Genomic DNA, 22,748 nt, shown 5'->3' with positions numbered 1-22,748 from the left:
ATATTTAAAATATGTTATATATAATATGTAATAATAACAGTATAATTATAATATTTTATAATTTCATTACCACTTGTCGATATTGAAAACTCCAATTGCTTTTCAAAGGCAACCAAAATTAGAAAAACTATTTTATCAACTGGGTTTTTATGCCCCCAGTTGAGCTCGGGCCCTACTGGATAGTCACGACAAACCTATTTTCGGGAAGTGGCACATACATGAAAAATGGAGTGGTAACGAGAGAAGTAGGTACAAAAACAGCAAAATATAGGAGCTAAGAAAGAAAGAATTTTTAAAATCAGGTAATCTCAGCTGTGGCCAACAAACCATTTCCAACACTTCTCTTACTCTCTATGCATGTAGATCTGTTAAATGAACATCAGTTAAGAAATACCAATCATTCCCTGCGGGAATAGAACTAAGCAGCCTTCTTAATTTCTTATAAGCAACAACAAGTAATTATACAATTTTAGAATTGGGGTTATGCTAACTTCACGACAGTGCTCGTATGTATACATACATATATATAATATATTACAGTTATAAACAAACATAGGACTGAAAATTTGCGAAAGCTGAGAAAAAGAGAACATTTAACATTTAGCAGCGTCCGTCTGAAGCACATTTCCCTTATAAAGCAAATGCTTGTTTGCTAATCGGAAGAAAATACTTGTATAATACATAAATCCAAAATGGAAATCTCTGCCTTACTTATGGTATAGAAAAAGTGTGTTAATTGTTCTCAACGCGAACGAGTTAGTTAGCTTCCCTTTTCAATTTTTTGTGTACCCGGTAGACATTGACCAATTTGTTTACCTGTATTGATTTAAACAATTCGTTGTGTAGCTTTAAAATAAAACAATTTTCGTATGCGCGGCCAGTCGCACAAAAGTTTCATGGACGCGTGCAAAAAAAAATAAAACACAAAATGAAAACAATAAAAAAATCGCTAAAAAAAGTTCATTAAACACACACAAAATTGAACAACTCTATTTAACTTAAACAAACACAACGAATGTGTACAAAACATAAAAAAATCAATGCGATAGAAAAGGTCGGAAAATTTAGAAAAAAATTTAGTTAATTATGTGAGTACATATGTATGTATATGCTGTACGTATAGAAAACTAAGAAATCAAGCAGGCGAAAACGTTGAGCGATAGGAAGTGGATCAGTACGCGCATCCGTAAACGGTTTCATTGGCCCAGACCTCAATGCGTGACATATATTTATATGGATTCTCAAGTGCAATTACCTGGCAACTCTGACTGATTTTTCTGTTGAGACGAATGATTTTAAATGAATTTTAAAAAGTTTACACATAAGCAAAAATTGCATGTACATATCGAGCGTTTATTTTTAATACACTCTCTCTGTAATTTTGACGACAATGAGTTTCTGGCGTTAACGTAAGATCTGACTTACATATTTTTCACCCATGTATTACATACCTTCTACTCAAATATGAACGAGACGTTATCAATAAAACGGTCCGCGGATGACATATGGCAAAAATAAATTTTTTGTTGGATGGTAGGACTGTTATAAGCTTACATGGCAAATTTCAGCGTGATATGTCACATAGTTTGTTTTCTGTGCTACTGTAAACAAGTCAAGCTCGAGTGTGTTTTTCGAATTTAACGATGGAAATTCAAGTTGAACAAAGAATTTGTTTGAAATTTTGTTATTCCAACAAAATTTCGGCTTCAGACGCCTTAAAAATATTGCAGACAACCTATGGGGACTCTGCTCTATCGCGTGCACGTGTTTTCCAGTGGTACAAAAGTGGCTCCCCGGAGGAGCCGAAACCCAAAAAACCACGCCAAAGTCGCTCAAAAATTAAGGTTATGCTGACTGTTTTTTTTCGATTACGAAGGTGTGGTGCATTCGGAGTTGCTGAATATTATTTAGACCTTTTAAAGCGTTTGCGCGAGAACATTCGTCTTAAAAGGAAGGAATTGTGGGACAGCAAGTCATGGTTCTTGCATCACGATAATGCACCAGCTCATACATCACGTCTTGTTCGCGATTATTTGAACAAAAATAATGTTAATATCGTTCCGCAAGCAACGTATTCGCCTGACATGGCTCCATGTGATTGTTTCCTGTTTCCCAAGCTCAAATTGCCGCTCCGTGGAAAACATTTTGAGACAATTGAAGTCATAAAAGAGAATTCGCAGAACACAGAACGAGCTTGACTTGTTTACAGTAGCACAGAAAACAAACTATGTGACATATCACGCTGAAATTTGCCATGTAAGCTTATAACAGTCCTACCAAAAAACAAAAAATTTATTTTTGCCATATGTCATCCGCGGACCGTTTTATTGATAACGTCTCGTTCATATTTGAGCAGAAGGTACATTGTCATTTGGAAAATTTCACCATCACCACTAACATTATACTGCAACGCAAAATTCTCTATCAACAAAATTTTTTTTTTTGTAATAATAATAGGTTTAATATACGTATTTAGAAAAACGTCATACTCAAATAGTGTGTGGTAGTGCACACGCTAAAATCAAAAACATACCACAGTGGCATACATCCCATTATGTAAATTATTGTGAAAAATTTTATAAAATATAATATTATATATGCAATATTAATTTTTTTGTGTTTTCCACATATTTCCTCATTTATTGACTATTCATATAAATGAAAATATTTATATGAATTTCATGTATTTTATTAATGTAAATTAAATAGATTAAAACTATCCACTCTCATAGGGACAAAAGTAGTTATTAGCCCACACGGCAATAAAACTATAAAATGTTGAAATAACTTAATTTAACATTTTGTTGGGGTGCCTTCTAACGTCTGGTTAATATTGTCTTTAACCGGTTGTAACGGCGACCGCCGTAGCCCAACGGATTGGTGCGTGACTACCATTGTCTTTAAACTGTAAGTTCGTCCATTTGTGGGACAACATCAAGACGCACGCCACAAATAGCAGGAAGAGCTCGGCGAAACACCCAAAAAAGGTATAAGCGCCAAAGAATGATAGCTTGTATTGACAATTTCGTTTTCAACAAGGCCTGATTAGCTCACGTCGTGTTACTTCGACCACTGTTAATATTTTACAACAACAAAAACTCACGAATGCGCGGAAACTCCACATCAGCTGAATTTTTCTGAAAATAATTGCATGCAAATAATCCTACCGCCTTGTGTACTGCATTTTTATTTATAATTCCGATAATATAATTTTATAATTATAGAATAGATAAAACAATTAATCGGCTACATATAATAATATATAATTTATTGATAGCACTCGCCGAGCGACACCCCAAGGTTGTGGAAAATAAAGAGAGGAAAGCGAATTATGGAGAGGATAAGCGATAGGGCATTTTAATAACATTGAACACTTTACTATTAATAAAACGGAAAATCGTATTATTCTTGCAAAGCTATTTAAACTTGCTAAACCAAATTGTATTTATTAATTTCATTACTGTCAACTGTCAGCTTTTGTTTCTACTTGCAGCTAATCAGGAGCTCATCTTCTGATACATTTTATTAGAAGTTAACTGAGAGATGTTCGATAGACATGTAATAAGCATTGAAAATTCACACACAATACATCGCTTGTGTAGATATCAAGTAAGCCTTTGACCGCATATCTAGGTTTTGACAGCTACTTCCTCAAAATTACCTTGAAACTGAGGAAGAGAGAAATAGTGGAATTCAATATAATGAATTGAAAAAAAAACCTCTGTAAGACAGTGTCTAAACAGTGTCGCCCTGTAACTCTAAGACTGTGTGTGTTCAGCCAAAAGGCCCGCTTTACACGCTCCTCCTTGTCAATAAGATTTTGAAGTTCTTGCGATGCGTTGATTGCGCTTCGAAGCGCTTTACTCAACAACAAATTTAATTTGTGCCCACATGCTGCTCCCGCCACCAGGCGTCTCATGCCTCAACGGCTACCACACCCCCTAATAGGCTGGCACTACCAATCGCCCCCACAAACCATATCTCTATGGTAAGGAGCATATTGGCGCAACACAACTTCCCCAACATAGCCCATCCCCTTCCCTCCTGCTCCAACCCTAGTGCGGGGACAAACCAACAGCTCTTGGTCACCCGCACAGTCTGTTTCGAGTGTCAGACCAGAAAACCACGGAGCCTGGCATCAGTCAAAGGCAATTTTTGCAATGGCTGGTGCCACTTTCGGAGATGCTCTGGCCTGCGCACCTCCCGTGAGTGGACAACTGACACGTTGCCCTCCCTTGCACAGCCCAGCATAATAAGGCTGCAACAACAATAGCGGAACGCACAGCAGGCCCAACGTAAACAACCTCACGCGTCCCTCATACCCCGAGCTACAATAGTCCCACCGAAAAGCTTCAAGCTTCTGCAATTTAACTGCAACGGACTAACGAGCAAGATAGATGCGATCGTTGACTTTATGAGCCGTCATGGAATCAAGATAGCTGCGGTCCAAGAAACCAAGCTGCACGCTAGCTCTTCCCTGATAATCGAGCTCGAAGTGTTTAATATATATATACCCCCTGTCACCTGCTGCCCAGCTGGATATCACCCTGACATAGATGCGCTCATCAGAGGTGAAAGCCGATTGGTTGTAGGTGACTTTAATGCGCATCACGATCTTTGACATTCAAGCCTACCAAACGATCGTAGGGGACATCAATTGGTAGAGCAGATAGCCGAATCGGCATTTAGCACAGTAAACGACGACGCCCCCATTATGATTGTGGGCAATTGCAAGAGCTCGCCTGAAATAACAATAGCTAGCGCTAGTCTGATAAATAGCATAACCTGGCGATCTATGCTATCGCTTGCATCAGACATCTTGCCCATTACCGTCTTGACTGAGAGACGATTTGTTTCCGCAAATCACCGGTCATATATTAACTTCAACAAAGCTAATTGGGCCAGATTCGCGGAATTCACTGAGGACACTTTCGCCACTCTTCCCATCCCCACCGATGTACGCGGAGGCGAAAGCGCATTCCGCAACGTGATAACAGCTGCTGCGGCTTGTTTCATCCAAGCTGGAAGGATGAAAGACATACGTCTTAATTTCCTAGCCGAAGCAACTGTTTTAGCAAACGAGAGTGGGCACCTACGCCAAGGAATCTCAATTTGGAGATTCGGCAACTGGTCATCCAACACAAGCGTACTAAATGGGTAGAGCACCTAAAGACCTGCAACTTCCCCACTGGTGTGAGAAAAGTCTGGTTCCCTGGTCCCTGTACCTGTCGAACCCAACGAAGCTCCACAATAAGGTGGACCTCACCTCCAACGGTTGCACTTCGTCGGTCCCGAAGTGATGCGCAAGCTATTTTAGCTGGGAATTCATACTGCATCCTCCGGCCGACAGATCCAAACGTAGTGCCACCAGAAGTGAAGTGAATTAGCATGGCTTCCGACGAGTGTAATCACCGTCACTAACACCCAGATCAACCGCGGGCTTAACCAAAACCGCCCCTGCGAGAGGACTGTCCTAGTAGTGTTGGACTTGAAAAAGACTTTCGATACTGTCAATCATTCCACGCTACTAGATGAGATTTCACTGTCGCGTGATGTCCTTTCACCCTTGCTGTTCAACTTTTATATATCGAAGCTCCCCAGCCACCGGAGGGAGTCTCCCTGGTCTCTTACGCTGACGATAATGGCGTCGGACAATAACATTAATGGCCTGTGCACCAAAGTAAGCGACTACCTCATGGATCTTTCTCGCTTTTTCACTGCAAGGAATCTACAACTTTTCCGCACAAAGTGCACGGCGACCCTCTTTACCACCTGGACAAGTGAGGTCAAACTGCAACTCAAGGTAAAAGTCGATGACACACCAATTCCGACTGCTAACAATCCTAAAATTTTGGGTGTAACCTTTGACAGTTTGCTCTCCTTCTCTGCGCACACAACCGATATTGCCACTAAAGTCCAAAATCGCAGCACTTGGGGCAAAGACAAAGAAATGTTGTTATCGACATTTAAGGCAATTGTCCGGTCAGTTCTAAACTGCGCTGCGCCTGCCTGGTCGCCTGGAACTAGTGACACGCAGTGGATAAAGCCACAGACTTGCCAAAACACTGTAATTCGGACAGAGGCGGGTTGCCTCCTGATATCCCCTCTTCAACATCTTTACAATGAGGCACAGATACTACCGGTAAAAGAGCACAACAAACTATTCAGCAAGCAGTTTCTGCTTGGGTGCTAACGCAGGTTTCAGGCGATGCCTCCTTAATTACGCCAAAAAACGAACACACAACTACTGGACCAGGCAGTGTTAAGACGGGCCACCTTCTTAAGCTCCCCACCACCGAATGCCGTCGGTCGGAGTCCAACCACCACCTACAGCAGATGAAGCAGTATCCAATAGCAGATTACGCTCCTACATTATCCAGACCATCCCTACCAAACATATGTCCTGCATGTGAAGGCACCTCGCACAACACTAACCACCTTTTCATATGCCCCATCAAACCCACTCATCTAACACCTCTCTCCTTCTGGACCCAACCTGTCGAAACAGCAAGTTTCCTGGGCTTACCTTTAAATGAGTTAGACGAAGACGGCCGGTAATTTGCACTACACTGACAGGGTTTAGTATTGCTACTACAACAGCAACAACGAAAAATTTAAAATGAAATGATATGCCACGAAAAAAAAATCTCTTTAGTTGACTGTTGCACATACGAGAAAGCAAACAGTTCGTACGGGATTAGCCATCACAGGTGCGTGCAGTTAGACGTCGAAAAGGTTCAAGGGGTTTGAATTAGACAATAACGATTTTCGTTTGGGACAAAGTCACTGTTGAGCTCATGATTCGTATGAGAATCTTTCTATTTCCAAAATGTAAAATAATCGATTTATGTGCAGGTACTCTTACGATGGGTGGCAATTAATCGATATACAGTACTTCCCAGTTAATTGCTTCCTCGCTTATTAGAATCGCCTAATGAGTCAGAAAAACGCTACATCAAAATAAAAGTAAATTTTTCCATATAATTTATCTTGTGTGTTATCGAAAAGAAATATACCTTCAATTTTTCCTAGTTAATTACACAGAAAATCATTAAATAAATAATCTGTTATTACCGCATGTGCGTACATATTTCCTAGAAATTGTGAAAAATAGTGGTTGTATCTCCCCTAAACATTTGAAAACATTTGCTTATGGTAACAAAAATTAGTAAGAAAGTGTAAGTATTTTTTTTTTCAATAGATTAAATTATCCAATTAAGGGAATTTTGTAATTGAACGAGCTTTTCAATTAAACGAGTATCAATTAATTTATTCAAAAATGGTGCAAGTTTGTAAATGCAATTTAGCGGGAAATACTATACAGATAGACTGAATTGTAAGTAAAATCGTCTACATCAATTATTGAATCCCTCCACCGACTAATGTCCTGGTACCTTCATAATTGTATTATACTTGCTAAGCTCGTCGTAATCCAAAAAAAAAAAAACGTGAGAAAAACGTCTTCATAGTTCATAATGAGGTACTATTAATAGATATCGCCATGAATTTTTTACATAGCATGAAATTAGAGTTTGTGGTCATTTCTACATACTTATCACAATATTCAAATTTACCTATACTACCGAGTAAGCCTTAATAGCTGAAAGACAAACACTTCTGCTTGAAAGGCAGACAGCAGAGGGCAACTAGTAAAGGATTACATTAAAAATACGGTATCAACTATCACCACTGATATTGGCATCCCTATGTTGTGACTGTATTGATTTATTAAATATATATGTATGTACTGTGCGGTAGCAAAAGCCTGCCATTAGCATTTGCCAACACTAAATGCAAACTTATTACTGATATTTGTTAAAAGCTTTGCAGCACGCCAATAATTTTAAATTACGGTAATTTGTCAACCTCACTGGAAATATTTGACTGATAGAATAGATTCACTGTTACTTTATATTCAGTATACGTTTTTATGGGCATATACACATTTGTACATTTGTATATGTATGTTTTCTTCTTTTTGTTTCGCACAGCACTAATAGGAGGAGGGGGTGTTAGCGCCAATTACATATACATATGTACATATGTACATACATTCTGCCAAAAAATATCGAGAATTGTTCATTTAAAAAGCGCGCATTACACATATGTCTAAATCTGTTGTTGCTGGAATATTGGTACAACTGTCCTTTATAGTGACGCAGAGTTTGAGCATGATCTGTCAATTAGCTTGTTTTTGGCATTTAATTATATCAGTCAACTGCAGGTGTGCTCTGTGATTTTCTCTATGGATAAAAATATCGCACAAAGAATTTGTCTTAAATTTTGTATTTTTAACGGGATTTCGTGTGCCGAATCGTTAAAAATGTTGCCTATGGCGAGTGTGTTTTATCAAAAACACGGGTCTGCGAGTGGTATAAGGCTTTTGGAGATTTGCCCCGATCTGGTCGCCCATCAACGTATTCAACAGATGAAAACGTCGACAAACTAAAGTAAATGGTGCTGAAGTACCATCATTTAAGTTTGAGGGAGGTAGCTCGTGACCTTAGCGAGTCTTATGAATCAATTCGCAACATTTTACACCATCAATTGGGCGTGAGACGCACGGCTGCTCGACTCGTTCCAAGGAAGTTGAATTTCTTTCAAAAAATTCATCGGAAGAAGATAGCTGAAGACATGCTTGAGCAAGTGAACTCGGACCCAACGTTTATCCAGCGTATCATAACAGGTGATGAGATGTAGGTATATGAGTTTGACATGCAAACCAGTCAACAGGCGGCTGAACAGCGCTATCCACATGAACCACGTTACAGTCGGACAAAAGTGAAAGTCATGCTACTCGTTTTCTTCGATTATCATGGTGTTGTGCACTCGGAATTCGTTCCAACAATTCGTTCCGACAAATATCATCGAACAACCACCGTATTCACCGAATTTAGCCTCCTGTGAATTTTCCTTTTCCCAAAATTTAATTTCCACTCCGCGGTCGCCGCTTTGCGTCAATAGATATGGCATAAGAAGAATTCTCTGAAGGAGCTGAAGAAGATCTCTTAAACGCATTTAAAAGGTGCTTTGATGTCTGGACTAATCGTTGGCATATGTGAATTTCCTCGAATGGAGCCTATTTTGAAAGCGAAAAAATAAATTTTGATGATTAAACAATTATTTTGCGTTTTATTGAATAACTCCCGGTACTTTTTTGACAGAATGATTGTTTTTGAGTTAAATAATATGCTCATATTTGCAGACGCAGGACAAACCAAAAGATTTTATTATTTTTTTTTCTCTCAAACCTCATTTCTCATTGAGTTCCGATGAACCCAATAAATAATTTCATAATTTTAGTTATATTTCCATAACTCAGTCTGAACCAGCCAAGATCCCTAATGATCTATGCAACCGCCGGAGAGTGGGGCACCGAATTTGAAGTATTGAAAGAATTGCGCTTGGTATTTGAAATTTTACACAAATTAAATATAAGCGCGGCAAACTTCGAGTTCCGTTACACAAAAAATTGAAATGCTGCAAATAGGCATATCCTTTTCGCAATAGGCTTTGTGCAATTTGATAGTTTTGTGAGAAACGTACAAAGCGTACGTTGTTTTTACAAACTGCGTTCCGCATATGAAAATCTATATGCAGCAGGGTTCCTATGTTCACACCCCAAAGGTTCAAAAAAGGCACGTGCATCTGCAGTAAAATAATACATATATGAAGAATTCGAAGAAGTTCATAAACAAATGGGTGCAACAGCATACCGAACTTGAAACGTTGATGATTTCCCCGTACAAGGCCCTAAGAAAAAATAGCTCTCTAAAGGAGAGAGCAGAAGGCCACTGATTTGCTTGTGACAAAGCCGAATCGTTGCATGCAAGTGAAGCAGTTTTAAACAAAAGTGGTGTTAATATATTAAAAAACACATTTAGAGGAAGAAGAACTTGGCAAACGTAATTGTATAAATACGCAGCATAAAAGAACAACCGGTCTCGATGAAGTAAACTAGGGAGTGAGTTTATTGAGCAACTTACTTATTCATAAGTAACGTAAAATTATGTATATATGTATTATTTGTGGCCATCTTAGTCGAATGGGTTGGTGCGTAACTACCATTCAGAATTCAGAGACAACGTAGGTTCGAATCTCGGTGAAACACCAAAATGAAGAAAAACATTTTCCTAATAGCGGTCGCCCCTCAGCAGGCAATGGCAGGCAAAAAGCTCCGCATAAAAAATATTGCCTTTCGGAATCGGCGTGAAACTGTAGGTCCCTCCATTTGTGGAACAACATCAAGACGCACGCCCCAAGTAGGAGGAGGGTGTACGCGTCAATTATATATATATATATATATGTCTTTAGGTACTTCTTATATACTAAAGAGAAACATTTTTGGAAAGTATGAAAATAATATAACTGTGAAAACGCAGATCGAAAGAGAATATGAGAATAAGCTGATACAATAAAGAGTAAGCGACTTAAATATTAGAACGCTTATTCGCGGTTGAATCTTTGGTTTCGACGAATAGTTTCAACTTCAAAGAACCATTAAGCATCCAGTGAAGGTTCATGTTTGGAGCTGTTTGTTATCGAAAGTTTGACAGGGAGCGGAAAAGATAGTAATCGGTCGGTGCAAGGTCCGGAGTATACGTCGGATGCCATACGAGCTCTTGGGGTGCTGCTTTGACGACTTGTGGAACATGGGGCCTGGCGTTGTGGCGAAGGAGTATGGTTTGACCATGTCGATCAGATCTTTTCAATCCAATAGCCTCATTCACGCGAGTAATGTAGAGCTCCTTGTTGACCATGACCTTCTTTTCGAGTATTTCCCAGTTCACCATGCCTTCCCAGTCCCACCAAACACAAATCATTATCTTCTTTGAATGAAGAATTCGAATTCAAAGGTTTTCCCCTGCGGAACGGGTCATCGACGTCAAAGTCGCAATTTTTGAACATTGCAAATCATTTCTGTGCTGTAGACTCGTCTATGACAGCTTCTCCATACATGTCGCAAATGGCCCGGGCTGATTCGGAAGCTTTTTGACCTCGATGAAAAGCAAAGAAAAGCAGATGTCTAAAATGTTGATTTTTGACTCCTGCGTATTCAAATTCTAAGCCCCAAAACTAATAAAAAATTAAATAACTCAAAAATACAAATAACATAGTTTTGTAGAGCAGAAAGAATTTTATCGAATGACAAACAAGCAAAAAAATCGTGGTAAAATAAAAGAAAATATAAAAATATAAGAAATATAATAATATAATAGTATATATACTAGGTGCATTCGCATAGGGTATTAGGCATAGTTAAATGTCTAAGTGCGTAACGAAAAGTAAATAACGTGATTCGCTAAAGCATGTGGTGTTGCGATTAATTTTTTTATTTGACAATTTAGTGATGGAGCTCAGAAGAATTATTGTAAAAAAATAGAGAAATATAAATATAATATAATAATTTATATACTGAGTAGAGTACAATAAACTTATTAATGGATTTTAATATTTCTAACTCTCTTAAAATTGTTTTTTTTTTTTGTTTGTTTTTTTATGAGGAAGAAAAACTAACTCCCCCTCACTGCAAAACTAATTCGAGAAGGTCTTCAACTTTGCAGTAAATTAAAAAATAATTTTCTTATTAATGACACCAATTCTGAACAAGCCTTTAAATTACAACGTGTGCTGTATAACTGCATATCTGGATATCGTGAGCTACATAAAAAATTAGTAGAATCATCATCGCAAAGTTTAATTACTGATTACATTTTCAGATAGAGCGAGAGTGAAGTTTGTGAAAAGCCATCGCCTTAACTTTCCTATACCCGCGTTAATTTTTGTAACACATATACCCGCACACGGTCTTACAGACCGAAAGTTCAAACTACATAAAATATTAGTTTTTTCAAACAAAACTAAAAACAAATTATTATTTTTCAATCCCGTAGATGTAATAAAAAAATAAAACTACGCATTCAATTTGTATTCACTTATTTTATTGATTTTAAGTGATTAAAAAAAAATCCATCAAAATCGATCATTTTTTCTTAAGTACTACAAAAACAAAACAATAACATATTTTTTTATTCACATAAATAAAAATAAGTTATAATAACTTAAAAAAACTTCTTGGACAATACATAAATTATAAATTATATTAGTTTTTAGTATTGAAATAAAAAGTCATGGCATATCGCAATTCATGTAAAAATCTGCCTTAAAAAGAAAACTTACGCTTTTACCTCTTCAAAAAAAAAAAACAAAAAATGCCTTTTCTAGCTTGAAAAATATTTATTTGCAATAAAAACGTCAAACTATCTTATTCATTATCCTTACGGAATTACTCAGGACACACCATAATAGCATGTTCCAAACAAAAATACTGTCGGCATGTAGCACAGTTGTAACACGTTTTTCGGTTTTTCTTTGAGGAACAGTATCCACAGCGACCACTTTTATTAAACGATGTTCCAGAAGTCTCGGGACCATCTATTTTACATAATTCAGAGAGCCGAAGTTTGATGGTTTTAGGCAAGGAACTGTTTAGAGCTCGACGTCGAAGTTGCGAGTTAATAAGATCATACGACAAAGATTCAAGAAAGGCTCTGCGGTCAATTTTCTTACTAGGATTATTTTGTACATGTATTATGTATGAATTTATACCCGCAACATTCATTCATTTTCTTGAAAAATTAGGTTTTATGAAGTTAAAAATAATCTCCAAACCTCGCCTATTTCCTTCAAGTTTTTTGCTTCTTTTCTAGGCCCTGGCAGTTGAGTGACTATATTCCTAGCGAGACGTCTTACACGATTTGACGGAGCATCATTATTACACCTAGTGTGTCCATCTTTACCAAGATAAAATTCTCTATCATCAATCTCATTCAACTCCTCGTCGTATTTTTCATCATCTTCTTGCTCGGTATCATAACTTTCTACATCTCCTGCAACAAAGTCTTCAACGTCGCTGTCATTTTCATCCTCATAATCAGAAGTCGAATTTTCTTCCTCCAAAAGTAGTCTGATTTCCTCTTCATTCATTGTAATATTAAAAAGTACCTGCAAAATAGTAAAACGTAAAAAAATAAGAAAGAAACAAAAAACAAAATAACTGCTTTAACTTCACAAAAAATTACACATATACCCGCGTCGGTCTCACAGACCAATTTTTATAAAATTCACCAACACGCCTGTCTAGTGCAAACGCCAAATCAACACTAATATAGAGCTTGCAAGAAAAGCGGAAGCTAGCAGTAAATTCGACTTTACAGAGTTTCTGGAACTCGAAAAACAAAAATTTACGTAAAATCATTTTCTCGGTCTCACAGACCAACGCGCGGGTATAGCAAGGTTAACCGCAAATATCTATTGCAGAAACAGTCTCTTCTGATAATGAATGTGATTTGGAACCACTTCGCAAACCATGCAAACCATTTTCAGATAGCGATAATGATTAAATAAGTAAATGTATTAAGTTTATTTTAATATTTTATATGAATTTCTTTCAGATATTCAAAGTAATTCATTAAGCACCCTATTTTTAAGTTAATTTTAGCGGTTTTAACTTAATTTTAAGTTGTTTTTTTTGGTTTTATGCGATTTTAGAAGTTTACGGAACGTATCCTTTTTTCAAGGCAATTAAAGTATTATGCGATTTTTTTACATAAGCTTTTCTGAACTACTCACCTCATAAAACGAGACCTTACAGTAATTAACTTTTCAATTTTGTTTAATGTTATTTCCCCAGTAACAGTTGCTAAAGTAATTGAGTTTGAGGGGATAAACGCTAAAAAAAAACACTTTTTTCATGAATTTATTGTAGCGAAACGGTTCAAGTCAGTTTATTAAAAGTTGTTGCATATTATAAAGTAACATTTCAAGAATATTTGATAAAATTTTCATGTAAAAATATTGCAAAATGAGCGAATGAGAGCACATTTACGTAGACGTCTTTTCAAAAATACATTTTGCAGTAGTCAGCATATCTCAGCGTAGAATCATCTTAAATCAAAAGAATCGAATAATTTAGTTAAAGTATGAGTTAAACTTCCCCCCAACGTTTATTTTGACGATTTATTTTCATTTTCAGCCATTTGGTAGTCGTTTGAAGTAAAAAGTGATTTTTGACGAAAAAATGCCGCCATTTTGTAGGTGTAAAACCACCTTAATATAAAAAAAAAAAATGGCGAAAAAAAACGTTGGGGGGAGGTTTTTTATATGTAAAATATGTGTGCAAAATTTCAAAAGGATCGGTTGAGTAGTTTTCAAATGCCAATGACTACGCACTTTAAAAAAAAAGGTTCGAGAAAACCGCGTTTAAAGTTTTAAGTTATGAAAACGTCAAGAAAATACGTTTTTTCTCTCTACTTACACGGAGTCGTCGATTCCAGCACCATAGAGTATGTTTCCACTAGCTTTGTCATTGTCTTCAGCATCTTTTTTAGCAAGTCTACGAGCTATCCTGCCCTCCTTAGTCTGTTGGTCGCATTTTTGGCCAGATCTTTCGATGCGAGTTTGGTCCGACAAACTGATGCTTCTCTCTGCTCCCTTTGAGATTTACAGTTGTTATATAGGTATAATACATAGTTTGAAGCATCAGCAGCTGTTATTGAATACAAAAGAATGTACTAGAAATATTTTTGGAGCAATAGACAGATACAAAAGTAACGGACTACGCGCGCAACTGCTGCGTCTCGGCAGATGTTTGAGGCGGCTCGGCTTTATGCTCTATAACTTAAAAAGTTTTGCTCGGATTGACTTAAAATTTTAACACGGTATTTTTGAAATGTTTTACTACAATAACATGCAAAAAAAAAATCGATTTTTATCCCTAACCCCCCAAAACTCAAAACTATGTTTTTCAAACTGGTGAACACTGTAACTTAAAAACCGCTACGTAGATTTCAATAAAATTTATACAGCTTTTGAAAAACATAAAAAACTTGTGCCTGATCGAAGGATTTTTTTTTTTTCAAAAATTTCGATTTTTTTTTAACAATTAACTGTTGTTTTTTTTTCTAAAATCTGGAAAAAAATTTCTGAGGCCGCCATTTTGTTCATTTTGAAAAAAAAAAAAAAAAAAGCTTCGATCCGGCTCGAGATTATCTGTCAATAAAAATAATTTTTCTCATCCGATTGGTTTTAGATGAATCTGCAAGGACTTGTGATGTTCACCGCAAGGGACTTCTGGAGAAACGGGCTTCACACAAACAGCGATAACTTTTGCAATTATTAATTTTTTTTTTTTGAAATTTTGGTGAAGTCAAGTTAAAACATGATGTTTTTATGCTATGTTTTTATTTTTGTTAAATAAATTAATTAAGTAGCAAAAAAAAATTCGTGAAAATCATCATTTTTTCGGGCCTCTGACTACCCCTAACCCCTTAAAAGCGTATCTGGTGTGTAGTATGTATGTACCAGTATATCCATGGAAATATCCATAGAAAAAGCCGCACGGCTTCGCTAAACTGAAGTTTCAATAATATTTTTTAATAATTTAGATCATTTTGTTCATTGAAAAGAAAATCCCTCTTTTTATTTTCGATTATTGCTGGATGTACATTTTTTGCTGGGTTTAAAAATGAAATTTCAAATTAAATTCAAAAATCTATACATATGTGTGTTAAAAAACTGATTGTTTACAAAATAATTTCCATTATATTTTTTTAGTACACTCACTTCAAGATGATTACCCGACTACGCCATCTCTGCGTCGCTTTGTGCTTCATGGGCATTGCTTCCCGAGTAGTCGCTTTCACCGCCACAGACGCCCTCGAACTAGATAGTGAAAACTCAGCAGTGCAACTCGCTACTAGCCGTTACAACCACTTCCGTCTGCCCAGATCGATCAAACCACAAAAATACACATTACATGTGATCACACATCTTGAGAATCCCGAAAATCTCACGTTTGTCGGTGAAGTTGCAATACATTTGATAGCGCTTGAGGATACAAGCAACATCACGCTGCATGCGCTCAATCTTACCATCAATAGCAACGAAATATTGCTGCACGATCTGCGTGCCAAGGAGAGTGAACAGAAGAATTGTGTGCATGCCACGGAAATAAATGCCTACCATGACTACTACATCATGTATTTGTGCGAACCATTACTCAAGGGCAGGGAATACATACTCACCATGCCATTCTCGAGTATTTTGAATTTGAACTTGCGTGGCTATTATCGCAGTTCATATGTAGATCGTGCGAGTAATCTAACTAGGTGCGTAATGATAGGAGGGAGGAAAGACTTTATTTTAAAAATTAAAAAAATTATATTTTTATGCTTTCAGATGGCTTGCAGTCACACAATTCGAACCAGCTTCAGCTCGTTTGGCATTTCCGTGCTTCGACGAGCCGGACTACAAAGCAAAATTTGTTGTTATACTTGGACATGATAAGAAGTACACAGCACTGAGTAATATGCCACTGAAGGAGACTCGCCCCATGTATGTATTATACTATACGTCCACGTTTGCATAAATTCTTGATAATTAATTAATTTTATCGTCCTTCAGGGCCGACAAAAAGGATTGGGTATGGAGCGAGTTCGAAGAGTCAGTGCCAATGTCGACCTATCTAGTCGCTTATACTATCAACGATTTCGCATATGTAAACTCGGAAACTAGTTTAAAGAACAAGGTGCAATTTCGCACTTGGGCACGTCCAGACGCCATTGATCAGTGCAATTATGCGGCCGAGGTTGGTCCTAAAGTGTTGCAATACTATGAGGATATCTTCAATATAAAATTCCCTTTGGATAAAATTGATGAGATCGCTATACCAGATTTTAGCGCTGGTGCTATGGAGAACTGGGGTCTTGTCACCTATCGTGAAACTGCCTTACTCTATGCCGAAAATGTTTCATCCCTAGAAAGCAAACAACGTGTCGCTTCTGTCATAGCCCATGAGCTGGCCCATCAATGGTTTGGCAATTTGGTCACAATGAAATGGTGGCAGGATCTGTGGTTAAATGAAGGTTTCGCCACTTATGTAGCCAGCTTGGGTATCCAGCATATAAATCCTGATTGGCGTGCACTGGAAAAAGAGTCCGTTGATAATACTTTGGCCATTTTCAAGCTAGACGCGCTCAAGAGCAGTCATCCAATTTCACAGCAGATAAATCATACAAACAAAATTGCAGAAATTTTCGACTCGATCTCGTACAAAAAGGGTTCAACCGTTCTACGCATGATGCATCTCTTTCTCGGCGATGAGGCATTTCGCGCCGGCTTACATTATTACCTCAAGAAACACGCTTACGCCAATGCAGAACAAGATGATCTCTGGTCCGCACTTACGGAGGCAGCACACAAATACCGTACATTACCCAAGTCTTTCGACATCAAAACCATCATGGATTCGTGGACATTACAAACCGGTTACCCAATCATTACGGTAACACGCGATTATGAACGTAAAATAGCCAAAGTGACACAAATGCGATATTTACTCGATACAGTCGTCTCCCGGAATGCCGAGCGCAACTGCTGGTGGGTGCCGTTAAGCCACACTTCCCAAAATGAGAATAACTTTGCTGATACTACACCGAAAAACTGGCTACAGTGTAGCGAAATGAATGAGCCCGTCACGAAGACACTTGGGGATATGCCCAGCCAAGATGAATGGATCCTTTTCAACGTTCAAATGTCAGGTCTGTACAAAGTTAAGTATGACGGACGCAATTGGAATATGTTGATTGAGACACTGACCAGTGAGGCTTATGAAAAGATCCATGTGATCAATCGTGCGCATCTCATCGACGATGCTTTGACATTAGCTTGGACAGGTGATCAGGATTATGACATCGCAATGCGTTTGATTGAGTACTTGGTGCGTGAACGAGAGTACATACCGTGGAAGGCCGCTCTAGACAATTTACGTGATGTTAATAGAATTTTGCGACAAACTCCAGAATACGAGTACTTTAAGGTAAGTCTACTGAGTGTTCGGGAAAAGATTTGCATATTCTGTAAAGACATTTTTTATAACATTTTTTAATGCTGCTAAAAAAAATTCGGGAAATGGGAATGCATGCCCGTAGCATTTCTTTAATGTAAGTAGTGGATAACCCGAAACGTATGAAATAAGTTTAGCTTATTATTTTCAAATAATTATCGTACAATTTATCTAAGCCTAAGGTATAAAAAGTCCTTCAGACATATTTGCAATGGCTTTGCAGAGGATTACGCACTAAAACCATGACAAGGAGGGAATAGAGAAGCTGTATAGTAAACACAGAACGGTAGCTTAGTAAACATCCTTACAGTTGGAAGAAAGTTTTATTGTTACCACGAGCTTGCTTTAACCAAATATTTATGTAAACATACTATTGTAGTGTATTACAAGCAAAACTAGCTGACGTTAAGGAAGAAGTCGATGGGCTCTGAACTATATATAGTGAGCTGACGTTATTTTATAAATAATGGTCCAGAAGAAATAAAATATTATTGACATCATTACAAAAAATGCGGCAACAGAAATATGGAAACGGAGGTTAGAAAACTCCGCAGTCGTATAAATTTTCAAAGACTTTCAAAGATTTTCAGGGAAGGTGGACGAAGTAGAACCGAAGATGAATGAATGAAAAAGGGGAGGTTTGCGCTTCAACCTCAACAGCGTTGTGCCCTAGAACCGAAGATAATCAAACTTCAGTCTCGGAAAATATATATATGTAATTGGCGCGTGCACCCTTTTTGGGTTTTCGGCCGAGCTCCTCCTCCTATTTGTGGTGTGCGTCTTGATGTTGCTCCACAAATGGAGGGACCTACAGTTTCACACCGACTCCGAACCGCAATATTTTTATGAGGAGCTTTTTCATGGCAGATATACACTCGGAGGTTTTCCATTGCAACCGCTATTAGGAAAATGTTTTTCTTCATTTTGGTGTTTCACCGAGATTCGAACCTGCGTTCTCTCTGAATTCTGAATGGTAGTCATGCACCAACCCATTCGGCTACAGCGGCCGCAAGTCTCGGAAAAGAAGCATCGAAATTTAGTCTAAAATGGCGTTTAATCGGCTGGCGTTTAATCATGGGATCACATATATTCCCACTGGACTCCCTGGTCTTGTGTAATTCTATTTTACTGGAATGGCTCCGGTTTTTCCCGACCAAGGGCTGCCGTCCCAGTAAACTAGCCCTGTCTAGTGTACCGCACCTCACTCCAAATACTTCTTATCAGGGCTGGTATCGAACCCAACCCTGGACCAGAAGTATTCTACTGCTGCATATGCCACAAATGGCTCTACCTCTGGTAGGTGCAATAAGTATAACGGGTGGTGCCATCTTAAGACCTGCTCAGGCCTTAAGTCACATAGGGAGTGATCCACGCAGTATGTGGCCACGTGTTGCTCCCACCATCAGGCGGCCACTCCCTCAACGGCTTCATCATCGAATGTGCCGGCAGGACCAACGCAGACAACCTCACACTCCGAGTTACGACTATACTGCCGAGGAGCTTCAAGCTCCTCCAACTTCACTGCAACGGACTCATGAGTAAGACAGACGGGATAGTCGACTTCATGAGCCGACATGAAATCATAATAGCTGCGGTCCAAGAGACAAAACTACACGCTAGCTCCTCCCTAATTACCAGGGATGGCTATAACGTGCCTAGCGTTCATAGTCCACCATACAGTGCAGCATCGTCTCATCGATGAAGGCATCCACCGCAGGGATATCACCTTAGAATGTCAAGGTATAGATGTCCGGTCAGGCAATGCCGAGCTCGAAATATTTAAAACATATAAAGTATACCCCCTCACCTGCTGCCCGGCTGGATATCACCCTGATATAGGTGCGCTCATCAGAGGTGAAAGCCGATTGGTTGTAGGTGACTTTAATGCGCATCACGATCTCTGACATTCAAGCCTACCAAACGATCGTAGGGGACATCAATTGGCAGAGCAAATAGACGATTCGACATTCAGCACTGTGAACGACGACGCCCCCTCCAGGGTAGTGGGCAATTACAGCAGCTCGCCCGATATAACAATAGCTAGCGCCGGTCTGATAAATAGCATAACCTGACGACCTATGCTATCACTGCGTAGGACTGTCTTAGTAGCGTTAGACCTAAAGAAGGCTTTCGGCACTGTCCGCCACGTCACGCTACTAGACGATATTTTACAGTCCACATTCCCGCCAAAACGAACATACAATTATTGGACCAGACAGTGTTTAGACTGGCAATAAACGACATTCATCGGGAGACTCTTACCATCTTCTTAAGCTCCCGACCACCGAATGCCGTCGGTCCAACCACCACCTACAGCAGATGAAGCGCTCCAATTTCCCCGTGAGACCCGCGTAATATTGGCACAATTACGTTCTGGATACTGTAGCAGATTAAGCTCCTACTCAACCAGATTTGACATACCAAACATATGTGCTGCATGTGAAGGCACCTCGCACGACATTAACCACCTTTTCATATGCCATCAAACCCACTCATCTAACACCCCTCTCCCTCTGGACCCAACCTATCGAAACAACAAGTTTCCTGGTCCTACCGTTAGATGAGCTAGATGAATATTATACAGACTTGTTTTAATAGGAAGTGCTCGGCGAGACTTTTAAGAACAAAGACACCAACTATTGAAAACAGTGGCATATATTTTGAAATTACCTCAATATTTCCTTACTAATATTTATTTATTTTTACGTTTTTCATAGAAATTCTTATTTGTTTCGAAATACAAGAATTCGCACGAGTTTCTGCGCTAAAGACTTATACAAAATATTTTAATCTCATGTATTTTCCACTTCTATTCCAGAAATACATGCGCAAAATACTCGCCCCTATTTACGTTTTCCTTGGCGGCTTGAATGTGACCAACGAAGCCAACATCGCGCCACACACTATTCTCCACAAAGAGCTCATCGCCAGCTGGGCTTGCCGCTTTGAAGTAGAAGATTGCATACCACGCGCACAGCATTACTTCAAGCAATGGCGCGGCGTACCTAATCCCGACGAATATAATCCAGTACCGAAGGATTTGCGCTCGGTCATCTATTGCACATCCATACGTCATGGCAATGAGGATGATTGGCAATTCCTTTGGGCACGTTACAAAAACTCCAATGTAGCAGCTGAGAAGCGTACCATTATTTCCGCGCTGGGTTGCTCACGCGAAATTTGGATTCTACAACGTTATCTAGAATGGGCATTCGACAGCGAGAAACATATACGTAGACAGGATTCCACCTTTGCTTTTGGTGCTGTGGCGCATGGAGAAGTTGGCTTCCATTTAGCCCGTAACTATTTCATCAACAACATTGAGTTCCTGCATGAGTAGTAAGTGTTGATGAAGTACGACGTCACACTGATTTTTTCATTTTCTCTTTCTCTTTTTACTAGCTATGAACCCAACGGCTCAGAGCTTCGACGCCTACTCTCTCCTATCGCCAGTCAAATGAGTAGTGAACGTGAATACGAGACAATGCGGACGTTCTGTGATGAAAACAAGCAGCTGCTACGCAAGGTCGAACAGGGAGTCCAACAAGCTTTGGAAACAATCAAGATAAACGCGCAGTGGAAGGAACGTAACTTAAATGAGATCTCACGTCATCTGCGCAGTCGAGTAACAGATAACGTTTGGGCTGCAAACCCAATATAATTCAACTTAAAAGTAGTTATTAATATATGTTTAGTTTTGTGTAGTCCTCCGGAAGCCTTTTATGGCATTATTATTTTATACAATCCACAAAAACCATATATTATTATTTAAAATTTTCACCAGCTCATGAGTAATAAAAGGGGAGAGATATGTGGAAAAATATTAAAGTAAATAAAATTTAATATTTTCCAAAAATAAAAAGCTACATTTCTTGAAATTTGTTGGCGGCCGGCGCAGCCGAATGGGCTTATGCATAACTAAGCTTCGAAAGGATCCGGGTTCAAAATCCATTGTGAGTATGAAACGCCAAATGATAGCAAAGCTTTTGTTTAAAACGGTCGGCAAGCCATGACAAACTTCAGTGTGTACTTCTGCCGTAAAAAGTCATCAGATGTTTGGAGGTGGACGCACACCAGAAATTGGAGGAGAAGCTAGTCGAAACATGTAATAAAAATAGTATACTCTGATTCACCTTCCGATTTTCGTCTAACTTAATGAAGCATAAAGACAAAATTCAAAGAACCATCGAGATTCCGCTGCTTCAAACTCAAATAGTAAGAGTGAGTAAATTAGGCGTCCCAGTAACCATCTCTAATATAGTTAACTGAAAAGATTGCAGAGGGTTGGACTAGGTGGAATTACTTACGAGTATCTTAAAATACAGACCTAGCAGCCGGTCTATCACCAACAGTGTATGAAATGGAATCAGCTGACCTCAAATATGAATGAATCGCTAATAATAATAATAGTAAGGAACATACACCTTGGGTAGCAGTGCAGTCCTATGATGACACTAAATGGCAGATGAATTTGATATGTAATAACTAGATTGTACAGTCGGTTAATAGGGAACGTGCCTTTACGCAACCGATTGATGGCTTCGTAAGAACAAAAGCTTGCATCGCCATCATAGAGGAGATGATGAGAACGGGGCAAAGTAACAAGGTCAACGGGCCATATAACCGTCTATTATAAAGGGTGATGAATTTAGAGGTATTGTATTTTAAATTGAAATAAAACAACGAAAATTCAAATTGATTGGGCCATCTTTATTATTTTTGTGTAGAACCATTCATGATATTTATTTCTTAAATGCAATCCCTTTCAAATGTTGGCCGTAAACACCAATTTTGAATGACTCGCTGGAGGACTTCGGTTCGGTACGATTTGTAAACGTTGTTG

General features: G+C 38.6%; 1 protein-coding gene across 5 annotated transcripts in view; it reads left to right on the top strand.

The window, feature by feature from the left end:
- The window catches only part of LOC129240781 (aminopeptidase N-like), a 32,655-nt gene extending 10,905 nt beyond the window's left edge, over positions 1 to 21,750 (top strand). The window contains exons 1-6 of one of the 5 annotated variants that reach the window (XM_054876767.1): positions 596 to 716; positions 15,616 to 16,169; positions 16,240 to 16,395; positions 16,465 to 17,878; positions 20,724 to 21,244; positions 21,308 to 21,750. In XM_054876767.1, coding sequence (XP_054732742.1) covers positions 693 to 716; positions 15,616 to 16,169; positions 16,240 to 16,395; positions 16,465 to 17,878; positions 20,724 to 21,244; positions 21,308 to 21,566 — 2,928 coding nt within the window. In that variant the 5' untranslated portion in view covers positions 596 to 692 and the 3' untranslated portion in view covers positions 21,567 to 21,750. Of the gene's footprint in view, positions 1 to 595; positions 728 to 914; positions 1,089 to 1,134; positions 1,410 to 15,615; positions 16,170 to 16,239; positions 16,396 to 16,464; positions 17,879 to 20,723; positions 21,245 to 21,307 lie in introns of those variants that run through there. The other 4 variants (XM_054876792.1, XM_054876776.1, XM_054876801.1 and 1 more) reach the window with 4 other exon arrangements.
- Positions 21,751 to 22,748: the final 998 nt, after the last annotated feature.

This window comes from Anastrepha obliqua, chromosome 1 (genome assembly GCF_027943255.1).
Source record: "Anastrepha obliqua isolate idAnaObli1 chromosome 1, idAnaObli1_1.0, whole genome shotgun sequence".
In the NCBI taxonomy this organism is placed as follows: Eukaryota; Metazoa; Arthropoda; class Insecta; order Diptera; family Tephritidae; genus Anastrepha; species Anastrepha obliqua.
This window is presented reverse-complemented; position numbering and strand designations above follow the sequence as displayed.